This window comes from Scatophagus argus, chromosome 16 (assembly GCF_020382885.2).
Source record: "Scatophagus argus isolate fScaArg1 chromosome 16, fScaArg1.pri, whole genome shotgun sequence".
NCBI classification, from domain to species: Eukaryota; Metazoa; Chordata; class Actinopteri; family Scatophagidae; genus Scatophagus; species Scatophagus argus.
The window spans coordinates 7,759,279-7,774,519 of NC_058508.1; the positions used below are offsets into that span (position 1 = coordinate 7,759,279).

At 39.0% G+C, this 15,241-nt stretch overlaps 1 protein-coding gene across 3 annotated transcripts; it reads right to left on the minus strand.

Annotated features, from left to right (window-relative positions):
• Positions 1-1,989: 1,989 nt before the first annotated feature.
• Positions 1,990-10,942, minus strand: csf2rb (colony stimulating factor 2 receptor subunit beta). 3 transcript variants are annotated; one of them, XM_046415259.1, is made up of 15 exons: positions 10,801-10,942; positions 9,036-9,204; positions 8,061-8,178; positions 7,729-7,949; positions 7,436-7,590; positions 6,781-6,925; positions 6,379-6,511; positions 6,114-6,268; positions 5,424-5,557; positions 5,101-5,281; positions 4,809-4,905; positions 4,365-4,431; positions 4,164-4,243; positions 3,870-4,032; positions 1,990-3,440 (listed from the first exon to the last, which is right to left on the minus strand). In XM_046415259.1, the coding sequence occupies exons 2-15, from the start codon at positions 9,139-9,141 to the stop codon at positions 3,036-3,038; spliced, it is 2,160 nt and encodes a 719-aa protein (XP_046271215.1). In that variant the 5' UTR covers positions 9,142-9,204; positions 10,801-10,942; the 3' UTR covers positions 1,990-3,035. The 3 variants fall into 3 exon arrangements, with proteins under 3 accessions (XP_046271215.1, XP_046271217.1, XP_046271214.1); XM_046415261.1 differs by having other exon boundaries at positions 7,729-7,910; positions 9,036-9,208; positions 10,801-10,913; XM_046415258.1 differs by having other exon boundaries at positions 9,036-9,208; positions 10,801-10,913.
• Between the last annotated feature and the right edge of the window lie 4,299 nt (positions 10,943-15,241).

Below are 15,241 nucleotides of genomic sequence, written 5' to 3' on the forward strand. Positions count from 1 at the left end.
CCTTGAAGACATTCATAATGTTGCACTAGGTTGTACACACAAAATAGTTGTGTAAAGAATGAAGAAAGAGAACTTGAAACAGTTCAAAACTGTCCTACTGTTTCACCTCCTCACTTTGGCAAGTCCTTGTGTGAAGTGTGTTTGTTTAGCTGTCAGTTTCAGTAAACTACAGAAAATGTTAGATGATGTCCACAAATTCCAATGTCTCAAAGCCATGGGGTTTTCTGATATTGTTCAGCCAAACATCGTGGTTATGCATACCGGTGCCTTTCCTCACATCCCCAAAGGGTTAGGACTAGGTTTTAAAGTTTGGTTCAAGTCATGGTAAGGATTTGTTTGAAGTGTGAAGTGGGTATGGTTAATGTTATGATAATTCTCTACAGAAATAATCAAGGCTGTGTCCTCCAAAGTAATGGAGACAAGGACGTGTATGAAATCAGGCGATGAAACATGTGGATGACCTCTGGGAATATGCATCCATGCAGAACAGGAGCAGCTTCGCTGTTAGTTAATTAAAAGCCTGTTTAAGCTCTCCTCTTTTATCTGGGCGATCTGAAGGCGGGGGGAACCCGCCATTTCTTAAACTCTTGCCAAAATGTTAATTTTCAGACATCAATCAGAAAGCCTCACTGTAATTTCAATAAAATCCTGCCTCTGTTCCTGGTCTTCTCCATCAGCAAAAACAAGCTATTGATTGGTGGTATTAAAAGCATGATTTGTTTTACAGGGACAGACCTCAGACTTTTAAAGAAAAAAAAAAAACTGTGTTTCGGCCTGGATTCCCTGATGCACAGCAGTGAGGAAACAGCAGGCCTTTGAACAGGAGGTTACACAAGCATCTGTGTGGCGCCACGCACTCCCTACACCTTCCAGCACTTTTATTTTCCTGTTTTTATGTACGACAAAGGACAGGGACATGCTGTACACAGATGACCACATAAGTACCCTGTCATCAAACACATACACACTTACTCTGATCTTTCCATCAACATCCACCTTTGTCCTTAATTCGGTCTTTTCTCCCTTGACTAATGAAGATCAATGTGAATCTGTCAAATGTTCATGCATTCAGTCACTCACTCAAAGCTTCCTCCACCTCCAGGGAACAATACTTCTCTGACTATGACTGTGAGGAATGTGACTGTTTTTGGGGGATGACCATCTGAAACAGCCAGCACTGCTTGGAAAACACATCAAAACACCTTCAGCTCATACCTTCAACTACCATGGTCATACCCAAATAGACAACTTTGAAAACATGTTTGCGGGCGCCATGACTTATTTGGTGTGTGTCAAATTGCTCCTCAACCTCATCAGACAGGAAGTTGTACCTTGCGATGGGCTGAAAACACAGGAAGTTGATATCAGCATGCCTGGAATTCCAGCATTGTGTTCTCTCTGCAGAAACAAGAAAGACTTATGCATCACTCAAGCACAATAATAAGCACAATGATATAAAGGTGTTTCCGAAATATTTCAATGCAACCTCATCATGCTTGCTCCCAGAAACCGACAGACCCTGAATGCTCTGTACATCCCTTTCAGGCTAGACAGATGTGCAGATAAACAGAGCAATAAATTAGATAACACTGTGAATTTGTGTGTGTGTGTGAATGCGAGAGTGAGAGAGAAAGTAAGAAAGAGACAGAGACCAACTATACGTATCTCTGCAGACACAGTTATATCCACATGGAAGTCAGCTGCAAAATAGAATACTATATACTTATCATCTGAAATTGATGTTGCACCTGTTGACAAATACAAACACACACTGTTCAAAATCCCCATTGAACCAGACCCCCAAGTACATAGCTAAAAAAAAAAGGTTAGGTTATCTCAAGTGAAAGCTAGTTGGAAATAGCCATGGCTAGTCGTAGATAAAATCTGAGCTAAATCTAAGGTATTCATGAAATACTTGCTAAATTCTTATTGATATTAACTATAATAATAATTTAAAAGATCTACTTTAATTAACTCAGGTCAAATTCAGATGATTGTAAATCATATTTTCATTGATATAAATGAGATGGACAAAATAATATAAACACCTGTTGGTATTAAGCAACACAATTGAACAGCACCAAAAATGATGATTTATTCAGCTGAATCAACACCTCTCTAACAATGCTTCAACAAAAACTCAACATTAACTGTCATGAAGATAGAATTAATTGCACTGCGTTATTAGACTGTAGCTTGTGGTACCTAATAAACTAGCAAGTTTGTCATTCAGCATAGAAACTTTAAACATCACTTTCTATTTGTGTGTGTGTGGAGAAAAGTTTACCGTCACAATGCAGAAAGTGCAGAAAACATTGCAAACAATTATTTCACTCAGATTACACATACATGATTAATACATGACTTCAAAATAGACATACTATAAATAACATACCTGAAGATGGCAGATCTCATATACTAAAGGTAGCTTAAACATATATTAAGCATCTTGTAATTTCAATTCAAATGTCACTGTAGGCTTTACACAGCACTGGTGCCACACAACATGGCAGTATCAGTGTGTAGATAACATGCTATACCTTCAGCAACATAGGCTACAACATTGACAACAAGGTCCTAACTCACACACCTTTGTGCAAACATGCATACATGACCGCAGAGAACCCAGCAAAGTTACACACTTTTTCCATGCAAAAGAGTTTAAGTAATTCTGCTTCGTATCTCAGCTGTGAGGGGGAAGTAGAAAAACTTGAAGAAGTAATAAAAACAGCATTTGAACACGGCCCTTCAGACTCTGTAATTAGATTCTGTGAAATGTCTTATATAGATATATAGATTCATCTCACACACACACACACACACACTCCATCACTCGATTTGCTTGATCTTCATTTACAGGCTCAGCTCACTACTGCCCTCCATTGGTCAACCAACCAGCAGATAAGATACAAAACCAAGCATAATGGTTTTAATGCAGTCATAATGGCTGAAAATAAAACTGGTGAAATAAACCCTGAAATCCACCTTAGTCGTTAAAGCTTGGTAAGTCCTCCATGTTATGCTTCCTTTGCACGTTAATTTTCTCCTCTCATTTTAACTGTGGGAAGGTGGCAGTACCCTGAGGCCTGAATGGCGACCCCTTGCGGCCAAGGAGTGACAAGTTCTGAGGTGTACGCTGGAGGCTGATGCGTGGGTTTGCTGAGGCCTGGCTGGACGTCCATCTTATCTGGCAACAGCGTGCTATCTGGATGGTGTGGGTCCTGCCCGGTGCTGTCGTGCCTTTGCATGTTTGTGTTGGCATCGCCTTGAGATACAAGATCCTGTGTGGACCTAGAGACGCTCCGGTTGGGTAGACACACATAACCTTCCCCGTAAATGGTGAAATTCACAGGGGAAGGAGTTGCAGAGTCCTCTGATGGGATTTGCTTCTCTTTTTCTTCACACTTGATATCTGTTGACCTGCATTTTGGCTCTGCAGTCTGGCAGATAGAAACAGTGCTGTTCAGTATGACCTTTAATGGCTGGAAACTAATTAATAAAAATTCTTTGATAACTTGCTTATTGTGATTTCCTAATTTAGAAATTCCTATATAATATGTGCAAGTAGCTTCTTTTTTTTTTTTTAACATTTCCATAGCACTGAAGTCAGTAAACTTTAATCTGACAAAATAGTTCAACATCTTGTGAAATTTTTCAAATCTTCACTTTGATACCACTCTCATGTCTGTGTGGTGAAAAAAAATCTACTATCGACAATATCTTAGCAGATATAAAACACAAAATCATGCATTGAACTTTCAGAGTAAACTTCACATTAAATGTTTTGTGGTTCTGATTTACACAAGTGATTGAGAAGTTCTCAGCACCTGGAAACAAGACAAATGACTGTGACTGTGACAGAGACTGACCTGACAGAGGATGTACGGTCCACTGAAGCTCAGAGAAGATGTGTCACACCTGTTCATCTCCTCAGTAAGGGATGGCTGGTTATCATACTTCCAGCAGCCCTCGTCCTGATCCAAACTCTTTTGTTCACTGTCCCTGGTTACCCACAGGGAAGCATCCGAAGAGCTGCAGCAAGACACAGAGCAGAACATGTTGTTGCCAGATAACAGAATTGTTTGTAATGTTTCAATTCTTGCATCAGAAGAACTGTTTTTATTTTTATTATCATCTGTCTGGAAATGTTCACTGTATATTACCATGTTGATACGCTGTCCAGGTGCTGCACTTTGCACATGGACGTGCTCTCACTCTGCATGAGGGTCCAGCTGGTGGCAGACTAGATCACAAAAATATTGTGTGAATCACATGTTACACAAAATAACTGACAGAAAAAAACATTTCTTGATACAGCAGAAACGAAAATGATTCAATCAAACTGTAAAATGAACCTTTCTCACCTTGATCTCAGACAGGATTTTGCTTTTGCCTGGAGAAGGAACTGAGTCCACCCACAGAATTACCCTCCTGTTTGTCCAAAATATATCATGTGAAAAAAGAGTCGTCATTAAAAATGAAAAATCTAAGCTCAAAAATGCACTTTCAGAAAACTTTCTTTAGCCTATAAGCCAAGCATGTCAAGTGCTGCTTTCATGGTTTACGTAGTTTACAATACATGGAAACATTTATGGGTGCAAATTTAAACTTTATATTCCGATGGTTTTAGACATACTGGCCGCATTTGATTGCATTTTAGGCAGACTTTTCTACTCCGTTTGTCTTATGGCTATAGTGACACTGCATTTAACAGCACTTTAACTTAAACTTTTCAATTAAGTTCTCAGGCAAACCCGGTTTGAAGAGAAAGGAAGAAACACAGAAAAATTAAGCATAAATTAAAGGACCTCTGACAAGCTGGAATGGTGCAGTAGAGTGTGAAGAAGACTGCAGCCACAAGCACACTGACGAATAAGTACATTAGGGTGGTTAAGGACCAGGTGGCTGTTGGGCAACAGAGAAGAGAGTAAGTGATGGTTATGATGATGATCATTCATGATATGTATTATGATAAATATTTTGACCCATGCTGTTTACCTTTGAATAAACACAATCAATGACAGAAAGCAATTCCCACAACAGTCATTGAAATTTGAATGAATTGTGTGTATTTGTGTGCGTGCTGAGGGAGTAGTGTACCTTCATGCGAGGTCCAGTTCACAGGTTCACTCCATTCAGATGGGATTCCACCATAAGAAGAATGTTCTTCAGGGACAACCAGAGACCTGACCTTGACCTGGTAGTTCTGAGATGGAACCAGAGAACTTTGCAGGATGGTCATGGACATGGCTCCCTCTGAAATGTTCTGAATAAGACACTCCTGAAATAGAAATGTATATACATCCAGTAAATCTACTGCCAGTTTGTATGTGTTTTTGATGCATAAACGTTTGATTATATTTCATGAACTGCGACTTCCAAACAATAATGCATATCGCAGTGTTGTTATATGGTTGTCTCACCTGATCCTGTATCCTGAAATAGCAAAGCTGATAAGACAGTCTGACTTCTGATTTTGTGCTTGACTTGGCCCATTCCACAATCCAGTTGCTGCCTTTTTCCCTCACCTTTACCTTCTGTGGGGGGTCGGGACGAACTGCACAACAAGAGATTATTTTGTAGAATAAAGAAAAAAAGTTAAATAGAAAAATAATCAATTTTTTTTTTCTTGATGTTAATTTCATGAAAACATTATGTATGTTTTAAGTAACTATCATACAGGCCTGCTTAAAGATTGTACACAATAAGATATATTTTTCATTGCAGTATGTGATTAAGTGGTTGAAAAGTGTTCTGCAAGACCATTTTGAACTAAATCTGTGTCTTTTTGCTTGTGTCTCTCTATTTTGGTGAATATTTTGATATTTGAAATTGTTTCAAGATGGAATAAAATCATCTTGCCTGGTAATAAATTGACAGAGATGCAGTAGCACTATTCAACACTAGGTGGGGACACTCAGTCATGGCACAGTAACTTTGCTCAGCTTCTTCCTGTTTTATCACCCCATTGTATGTTCTTAATTTGGCAAGACACGTTATCTCTACTCTCTACTTTGCTCATAGGGACAGCCCACCAGCTCCCCTCTCATCCACCCCCCTTTGCCACTCACTCTTTCCAGTAATATTGGGCCCTCTGTCTCGTGTCTACTCACTATGTTGGCTGGCCTTAAAAATCTTGGCATTATGTGTTGGCTGGAGCTCCACCAACAAATGCGCAGGGTCTGTGACAGTCAGCGTGCAGCTGTACTTAAGCACCTTCCTGTTGTGGCCATAAGTGACTGTTGGGTTTGCACAGCATCTCTGAGACCTGAAATTAGGGATTAAAAGAAGAGGAGAGGAGAGGAGAGGAGAGGAGAGAAATGATCAGATGAATGAATGATAAGCAGGATGGTGTTGCCAGCGTCACAGTCGACTTACTGTGCTGTCCGGTTGTGTCGACAGGCCAGCTGGAGGGTAATGAAGTGAGCCAGCTCTTTGCTCACCTCCCAGCTACACACCACCTCCTTCTCTCCATCCAGCACACAGTGCAAACTGGGGAGCTGCCCAGCATCTAGAGCCAGAGAGGGAGAGAGAACTAATAGTGACAGCTGCAAAGGTCCAGACTTTTTCAGGCTCCAGTAAAAATGGACAAGGGGAGGAGATTAGAAATGTGAGGCAAGGAGATAAGGAGCAGAGTCTCAGTTTCAAAAGAACAGATTCTTCTGGACTAAAGTGGTCCAGCACATAACTAATGGTTTTCTAAGAAATGTCAAAGCTCCAACTAATTTGTGCACATACAAGAAAGGAAATAAATCATACTGAATGCTTTCTTTGACTCACCTTCTTCAGTCTGCCATGTCACCACAGGACTCCAGTGGCTCCACTGACCCACACTGGCTCTTGCTCTCACTCTGGCTTCATACCTGCAACCTGGGAGCAAGAATTGCTTCTCTAGTTTCATGCTGGTGTTTGTGACATCCTTAGTCTGTGGAGAGAATCAGCGGAGATGTGTATGAGTTATGGCTCACAAGATCTCCTGCACATGTTTTTGTTTCTGCTCTTAGTGAGTGGTGATATAGAGAACTTTAGCATGGCAATACATGCCATTTTACAGCATGTTAAGGATATTTATATGCTTCACTGCAGCATCACCCAGCTCTCCAAGATGACTTGGATTATATACCGTAAATTTGAACAAGAAAGGCCCCCACATGATCTGAGTTCACACCAGTTTTCCTGCCACAGGAAATCTTCAGTATGAGACAACCACTAACTGCTCTTGTTTTCATTACTAAATATAACACAGCAAACTGTCTAAATGGCTTTAAAATTTCAATTTAATCCAGTCAAAAACACCTCTGTGTTTTCTAGTTCAGCTGTTCAGCAGTTCAGATTCAACGTTTCAAAACCCACTCCATGATTTCAAAATTTGTATTTGTCTCTGCAGTAATGTGCCATGTAGTCAGTACGTGAGCGTGTACATTATGATGCTAACCATCCAATTGTCTTGTTTGGCTGTCTTGTAGCTGAGCTGATATGTGATGTCCTTGTTCAGGGAGGAGGAGGAGGGGTAGGGGCTGGACCAGTCGAGCCACCGGCCTCCATCTCCTGCATTGCGTGTGGACAGATTGACTGGTGGCCGCGCTCTCACTGTACAACACAAAAAATGATATGAGTGATGATGCCATTGAAATATTATTATTTCCTTTTAAAATGTATCTACTTGTACTCAGTAGCTTTATTTACTTCACAGTAAAGGCGACAGTTATGATTGGCATGTGAACTCACAGTGCAGAGAAAGATCCAGAGGCTTATGGGAGACAGATGAGCAGAGGGTTTCTGTCTCCTTCTTGACGAAGAAGGCGGTGTGTTGGATGCCAATGGAAAATGCCTTAGTTTTGTATGTACACTGGACAGTCCTGTGCTGACTTGCATCTTGTACTGCAGCATCGTAATGCAAACACTGCTCCCTGCCGGGACGTAAACACAGAGCTGTGAGACAGAAAACTCTGACATACCGACTACATGTTATGTTTTGATAAGTTTTAATTTGTCGTATAAAACACTTAATTTGATTTCACTCAGCCCCCGCCTTCTCCTGTCCTCCTTTCTGTTTTTACCTCTTCTTGTTGGTCTTGAACCAGAGCTGCAGTGTTCTGTTTCTGTGATCGCTCCACCGGCAGTGGACAGTGGAATTGTAGTCATTATAACACTCCAAGGATTTCAGCAATGAAGATTCTAGGCAGGGAGGAAGAGGTGTTGTTTTCAGGTAACTGGTCGATTACTGCGCTAAATAATTTATTTGTATTATTTGTACTTATTTGGCACTGAATGTATATTGTAACCAGTGAAGTATTCAGATGTGTTGGTTGAGTAGAAGTAGTACGACAACAATGCAAAAATACTCAATCACAAGTAAAAGTCCTGCATCCAAAAGACAAGTCAAAGTACCACAAGTACGTATAGGTATATTACAGGATTATGAACACAGATACCTCAATGTGTGAGCAGCATTGTTTTGTGCATTTAACCCTAACTAAGATATTTCTGTTCTATAAACCATATTTCAGTATGGATATTTCAACCTGTTTTAATGTTAATCAGCTTTAAAGAAAAACAGAGTGCCTTGCGACATGAAAGAATAACGTACGTCGCTAGAACAAGCTGACTTGCAGTGAGAACAAGGTGAAATATTTCTGCAAGTTTTTGTGCATGTTTTTGGTTTTTTTTTGTTTTTTTTAAAAATAGGCAAAGCGACTAGCAGCGTAAAAAGTACAATATTTCTCTCTGAAATGCAGCAGAAGTAGAAGCAGAAATTCTCTTGTAAAATTAAAAACTTGAGTGAATGCACTTGAGTAAATGTTCTTAGTTACATTCAGTTTAATTACACCTTTGATTGTCATCATTCCTTGTATTTAGGCCCTATATGATATACCACACAGTGCAGTACAAAAAAACATCCAAGGACCACATATTAATCCGAGTAATCACAACTTGTAAACTAAAGCATTAAAACTGTCAGATTGCAATAGATTTCTAAGGATTTCTATCCAAAACAATCCTGGTTGTACCAGGTGAACACTGCAGACACTTACCACTCTGCAAGCTGCTGCTCTCCTGGATGGCACAATGGTCTGGACCGGAGAGGCAAGCCAAAGGAGGCAACGCTGAACAAAGCATAACCCAGAACAGAGGCATCATTCCTGGGGAAAGGCAGGACTAGGAGCCCCCTTTCTTCTGGGCTGGTCTCAGGAAAACTCAGACCTTACCGTGTGCGTTCACATCATCAAGACGTCAGTGAGAGGGTATGTTGGGCATACACAAAGACGTAAGAGAGGGAGAGGGAGGGAGATGGAATTAGTTCATTTACTAGAAATAGTGAAGAAATGAGTCATGACCACACTACGAGAACTCACTTCCGCTTTGAGTGTCTACTTGTTGTGGGATGTCACCACACGTCCGCCTGTCTCTTATCTCTCCCTCTCACATGTGATATTAAAAAGATACACATGCTGTCTCTGGAGACACACGATGTAAAGTACTAATGACACAGATGAGCAGTTTATACAGTTCTGTACGGCCTGGCACTAATCACTCTCTGGAGAAAATGCTGGTACCTTTTAAACTACGGAATCTCTCAGAAAAGTTGTCCTCATAGTATCAAGAGTGACATAGAAAAGGCAGTTAATGGATGCATGGAAATCTTAAAAGTGTTAATATAACAGACAAAGTCTAATGAAAATGTTCCTTCAGCTTTGTTGTCTGAGACAACAAGTATGATGCAAATTAAGCTTCTATTTAGTCATAAATGTCTAATTTATTCTTATTGTGTTTTGTTAAATTTATTTATTTTTCTTTAAGACTTGATTATGTGCACCCAAAAGCATCTACAAATGACACAACTATGTAATTTCTGAATCTAAATACACCCTGTTTCCTAAAATTCACCAAAAATCCTTTACGATCCTTCATTAATTTAATATGATCTACGATTCTGAAAGATAGCTGTTGATCACCGCAAATATGTTTGATATATTTGACTGTAGAAGAAATAAGCCTGACGTGCAGTGACGTGTATGAAGAACACTTTTCCCAGTTTGACTATCTGGAAGAAAAGGGAAGTAACATGAAAAGAGAAATAGGAGAAAATAAAGGAGAAGTATGACAGACTCGACGCAGCAGAATCTATGATAAACCAAAAAGGGGATTTTAGGGGTCACTCGGGCATAAAAGACTCCATTTCTGCCTTTCTAGCTGCTGTTTACAGTAGCACATTTGGGGGAAAACCCATCAGGAGAATGTGGGAAGTCAATACTGACTTTGAAACCAAATCATCTTCTTTGATGGTCTGTGGTGCTGTAGGTTGCGCAAATGGCAGGTCTGACAGTGAAGGTTAACTCAAATATAAGCAAAGAAGACCTGCATATGACAGTATAAATAAAACATCGAATAAAGACATCATCATTATCAAGTAATTTAACTAATGACTGACTTTGCTTCTTGCTCTTTGAATGATTTGTTGCGACATTTCTGTCAGTGTCATTTATTACGCAATTATCACTGTAATTTCATTGTAATTCAGTCCACATTGTAGTCACATGACGTATACTGGTAACATTTCATCACAGCTCTAATGAATACCAACGGAGTCAGGTGGTCTTCAAATTCCTCTAGATAATCCTGATGTGTCATTATAACAAACCAGAGCTGAACATGAATATCACTATCCATGAACTCGTTTCTCCACCAATCAGACAACTCAGAGCTACAAGATGACATGGAGAGTAGATGTTATCAACACAACGCAACTTTGACAAGCCATCCACAAAATCCCATGCAGTAAATCTCCCAGCCACCTACCTTAAGTGATTTCCTTTGTCCGTCTGTCACCATTGTTTCCTTCTTGTCAGCCAGCTCCTCACGAACGCTGTCGAGAACTCTGTGGGAGTTTCCTCTGAGACAAGGTTGGTTTCCTCTTTCTGTCCACAGTGATACTTGTTCTCACTTCAATACGCCCCTAGCTGTTCAATTTACAGGCCCCAAAATGCTCTAGTTTTTGGTGTTTCATTGTGTTTTTTATTCCAGTGATACAGCTGCTGTAGGTGAAGAAAGATACAATAACTTCTTTTGGAGTCATCGCGATACAAAAATCACATGTAAATGATTAGTCTGGTATCATTCAGGATGGCAGCTACTCATCTGACTTACAAGAAAGCTGTAACAGTAAACCTGCTCAAACCAGTTTAAGCATCACAGGCCAGTAAAATACATTTAATTACTTTTACATTTTTTTGTTTGACAAATAAATGAAATTTTCTTCCTGTCCTCCCAGAGGATACATTATTTACTTTCATGGTACTAAAATGAGTGTGACTGGTTAATCAGTGGCTTGCTTTGAGATAACAGCACAGCCGCACGTTTGTGGCTTTGCCACGTGATGCTGTAACCTGTGTTAGATATCATGGTGTTTCATTTGTTTCCATCTACAAATGACAACACTGGAATTTATTCTGTTATATTATTGCGTACAGCTGCGCTTTCTTGCATACAGTCTTACAGTAAACCACTTCTTTTGATGCTTTACTTTTTCCAATTGACTTTGCCCTACAGATGTGGCTGGGCCTTGCTGCAGTCAGTCAGAGGTGGGTGTACTGAGTGTGATCCGTCACTGCAGGTTCATGTGGTGCACCCACAGATTTTCAGGTGATTCAGTTCCACATTTTCATGTTGTACACGTTTAGATTTGAGATTAGATTAGATTAGATTAGATTAGATTAGATTAGATTAGATGGTCACAAGAGTAAGAATTTAGTGCACAAGATAAAACTTCAATTAATGATTTGAGTGATGGAGACACAATTTGGAAGAATATCGTGTAGATTAATCTGTTGTGAATGAATTAAGCATATTTACAATAACTAATTGTTGATTATATGTTTATTTATTTTAGATGAAACTACAGGAACCTAATGTAAACAAATTAAGTCCAACCTGAGCAGTTACAACATTAAATTTACGTGTACATAATACTGTGTCAATGATAATATTATATGTAATAACACAACACTCATGAAACATTATTCTGCATAAAGATTAGTTTTAGTTTTGATACTTTTAATGTATTCTGCTTATACTAATAATAGTATGTTTGTGAGTGAGATTTTGAATACAGGATTTCTTGTCATGGCCTTTAAACTCTAGTTTTTGTTACGTGTACTGATCTGAGTTGGTATATTCAATTTTTTTATTTACCATCTTTCCATTTGTCCCACTCAATACTGAACATATAGAAATTCAACTATGAAATATTTTATAGCTGTAGTTAAATGCTGAATATGTTGAAAGAATGAATTCTAATTCTAACAGCTAATAAGTCTTTTTTCAAAGTGTTGGTAAATCGTGGTTTAGCCTTTCATTTCAAACGAGAACTCTTTGTTTGCTTTCCTGTTACCATACTGACAGCTATTTTGGTTGGACTGTTCTTAGACCACTGGAGCTTTGAGAGAGTGTCAGAGAGAGTCAACCACCAACACGTTACACTCATATCAAATACACATCTGTATCAGACAGATTCATTTCTTTCTAGAATAAATAAATAAAAAGTGAAATGTGCACACTTACAACAACCCTCTTCTGTTTACCCGTTTGTCCATTTTTTCAAAAATACATAATGGTCACAATATATATCTATGTAAAACTCAAGTGACTATTTAATAAGATCACAAACTGTCATTTCGAAATGAAAATGGGTTTTGACTGAATTTGCATCTGTCTGTCCTTCCTTTCACATTCTCATCATATTAATTCCGCAAAAAATAAATTTGAAACTAAATTCTGACTAGCTTGAATCAGACTACTAGACTGTTATTTTCAGATCTTCTTTCTCAGAAACATTAACAGTTTTCTTCAAAGCCAGCGTGCTGTCAATACGCCACCCTGGCACAAAGATCTTATACGGAAGCACACTTTGCATTACGCTGATATAGTTACACTTATTGTTTCAGTCATTTTAAAATCTTGATAAGATCTGACACACTCACAAGTTTACTTATCTTGGATTACGGATCACATCACCTTCTGATGATTTTTGAGTCATGAGGAAGATAAAGAAAGAGTCAGCGACATCAATGTGACAAAGAGAGCAAGATGAAAAATGTACAGGACATTTTAAGGCCGTGTAGGAAAAGCTAGAAATATGCATGCACAGCACCAGATGTTTATGACATGAAAAAAACATCTTAACTTAAAGGCAAACGGAAAGAAAGTAAGCAAAAGATTTTACATGCTGCTGAGTTTATTGTTTATTGTTTCTGACTGAAACGCCAGCGAATGTCAGCTTCATTATATGTACTATTTGTTTTTCAAAAGGCTCCGCTGACCATTTCTTTCGTTTTCTCTTGTTCTCTGACTTCCTGCTCACAAATATTTTTGACACTTCACTCTGAGCAAAGTTGATGACAAATGAACATACAGCATGACGAATTCCTCATTTCAACTGCTGCTACATTGCTGTAGCTCATGCGATTCACACTTAGACTAATCATTGTCTCACAGTTAAATGAAGATATGAAGCAGTGAAATGTCCTCTTGTACCATTGGGTCATGACATGCCTGGCAGGTTAGAGTGACTTCTTTCAAGAAACACCCTTGTTCTGCTTCTCAGAAACAATGAGGAACTTGTCAATCAACTTGCTGATTTCTATATATCAGCTGCTTGGTTTTTGTCAAAAATCAGATGTGGTAAAATGCTGGTGTGAGAACGGGGCATGAGCTCGCAGACTTGTCTACTTAAGAAATACATGAGAATGTGTTGTTTTGCAAGCAAAAATAACACAGGTCTCATCTACATGTGGCCCCAAAACAACAGATCAAGAGTTAATGAACTGGCAGGGTGTGAACAGTGCTAACAGTAGGGTTGAACTGTAGCTTAAAGGCAAAGATAGTGGACACGAGGGTCACTCTTCTACTTATATCATATTCTGAGGGGTTTGGGGCTTACTGCTGTGCTAAAATAAGTGCTCATGTGTTTATGAGGCTGCTGAGGTGGAGCTAATTTGTACTATGTACTTCTAGGTAGTTTAATCTGTAGCACAAAATCATATTTGTTTTGCTTGTAAAATTTTAGTTTGTAAAGTATCTCCAGCTGTCAGTGGAGTTTAGTGGAGAAAAACTCAGCATTTATAATGTAGCAGTGGACACTAAAATACTCAAGCAAAGTAAAAGTATCTTAAAATTTCACTTAATTGCAGTGTTCTAATGAATTTGCTGATTTTACACCACTAGATTACATGGTGTACGTGTTGCTCATCTCATATCACTCAGCCACTCACTCTTGTGCGTAATAACAATCGTCATTAGTAACATCATCATCATCAACATTTCAACCTCAACTCTGCCACCTAGTGATCACAAACCACAACTGCAGTGTGTGCTGTATGCTTACGCCTTTGCAGAGATGGAAATGTGCATGACGACAAGGAGTAGAAGACACCATGCTTGTAGAATTGTTGAGGACAACAGACAAATAAACAATACAATAGTTTTTTCAATCCATTCAATTTGTTCATAGTCTACAAAAATATAAATGAATCCTTAAATTCTCACAGACTGGGACAGATTGGACAAATTCACAGGACAACAAAAACAGTACTCCAGCAATGCTGAGTACCAGAGGTTTCTGCTTGAAAGTTATTTAATAATGCAACTACCTCTAGGGGCCAAAATCAGCTTCTGTTTGAATGACTTTATCTCTGTCTTAGTGAATGGTAAATAACATCAGTCCCAGAGGCCAACATCCCCACAATGGAATATCAGGAGCCACAGGGTGTTTCCTTTTCAATTTCATATAGAAACGATATATTAAACACACACACCACTTCTTTTGTTTTTGAACACCAGAAATGCAACAAATTATATTGACGGTACATCATGTGGACGTCATTTAATATCTTTACATGCACAGTTTGAACAATAATAGTTTTGAGGTTAAAGTGTAATTTCACTTCTCCATTAATATAGTCGAGGGTGACATTATGCGACTGAGCAGGAACCAACAGGAAACTCAGATTTCCTTTTCACCAAGAGCAGCCATACCACCATGCATCCTGTTCAGCCTGGCTGTCAGATGAGCGGAAAGTGTATGACGTGAGAATGAAGTGAATAAGTAAGAAATAAGTACGTGATAAGAAAAATGTACCAAATCTGTGTAGCTTTAACACTGTATGGGAGCGTGAATTTAAGGGTTCAGTTACCGGCCTTAGGTTGATTTTACAAAGACATATTCATCCTTATAAGCGGTATG

What these genes read in the sequence shown, in the direction of transcription:
- csf2rb (XM_046415259.1), bottom strand. Translation starts at nt 9,141, where the DNA reads ATGATGCCTCTGTTCTGGGTTATGCTTTGTTCAGCGTTGCCTCCTTTG. An exon ending in ATTTCAGGATACAGGATCAG is followed by an intron (nt 5,282 to 5,423) that starts GTGAGACAACCA and finishes TTTCTATTTCAG; the next exon opens with GAGTGTCTTATTCAGAACAT. An exon ending in GACCGTACATCCTCTGTCAG is followed by an intron (nt 3,441 to 3,869) that starts GTCAGTCTCTGT and finishes TCTATCTGCCAG; the next exon opens with ACTGCAGAGCCAAAATGCAG.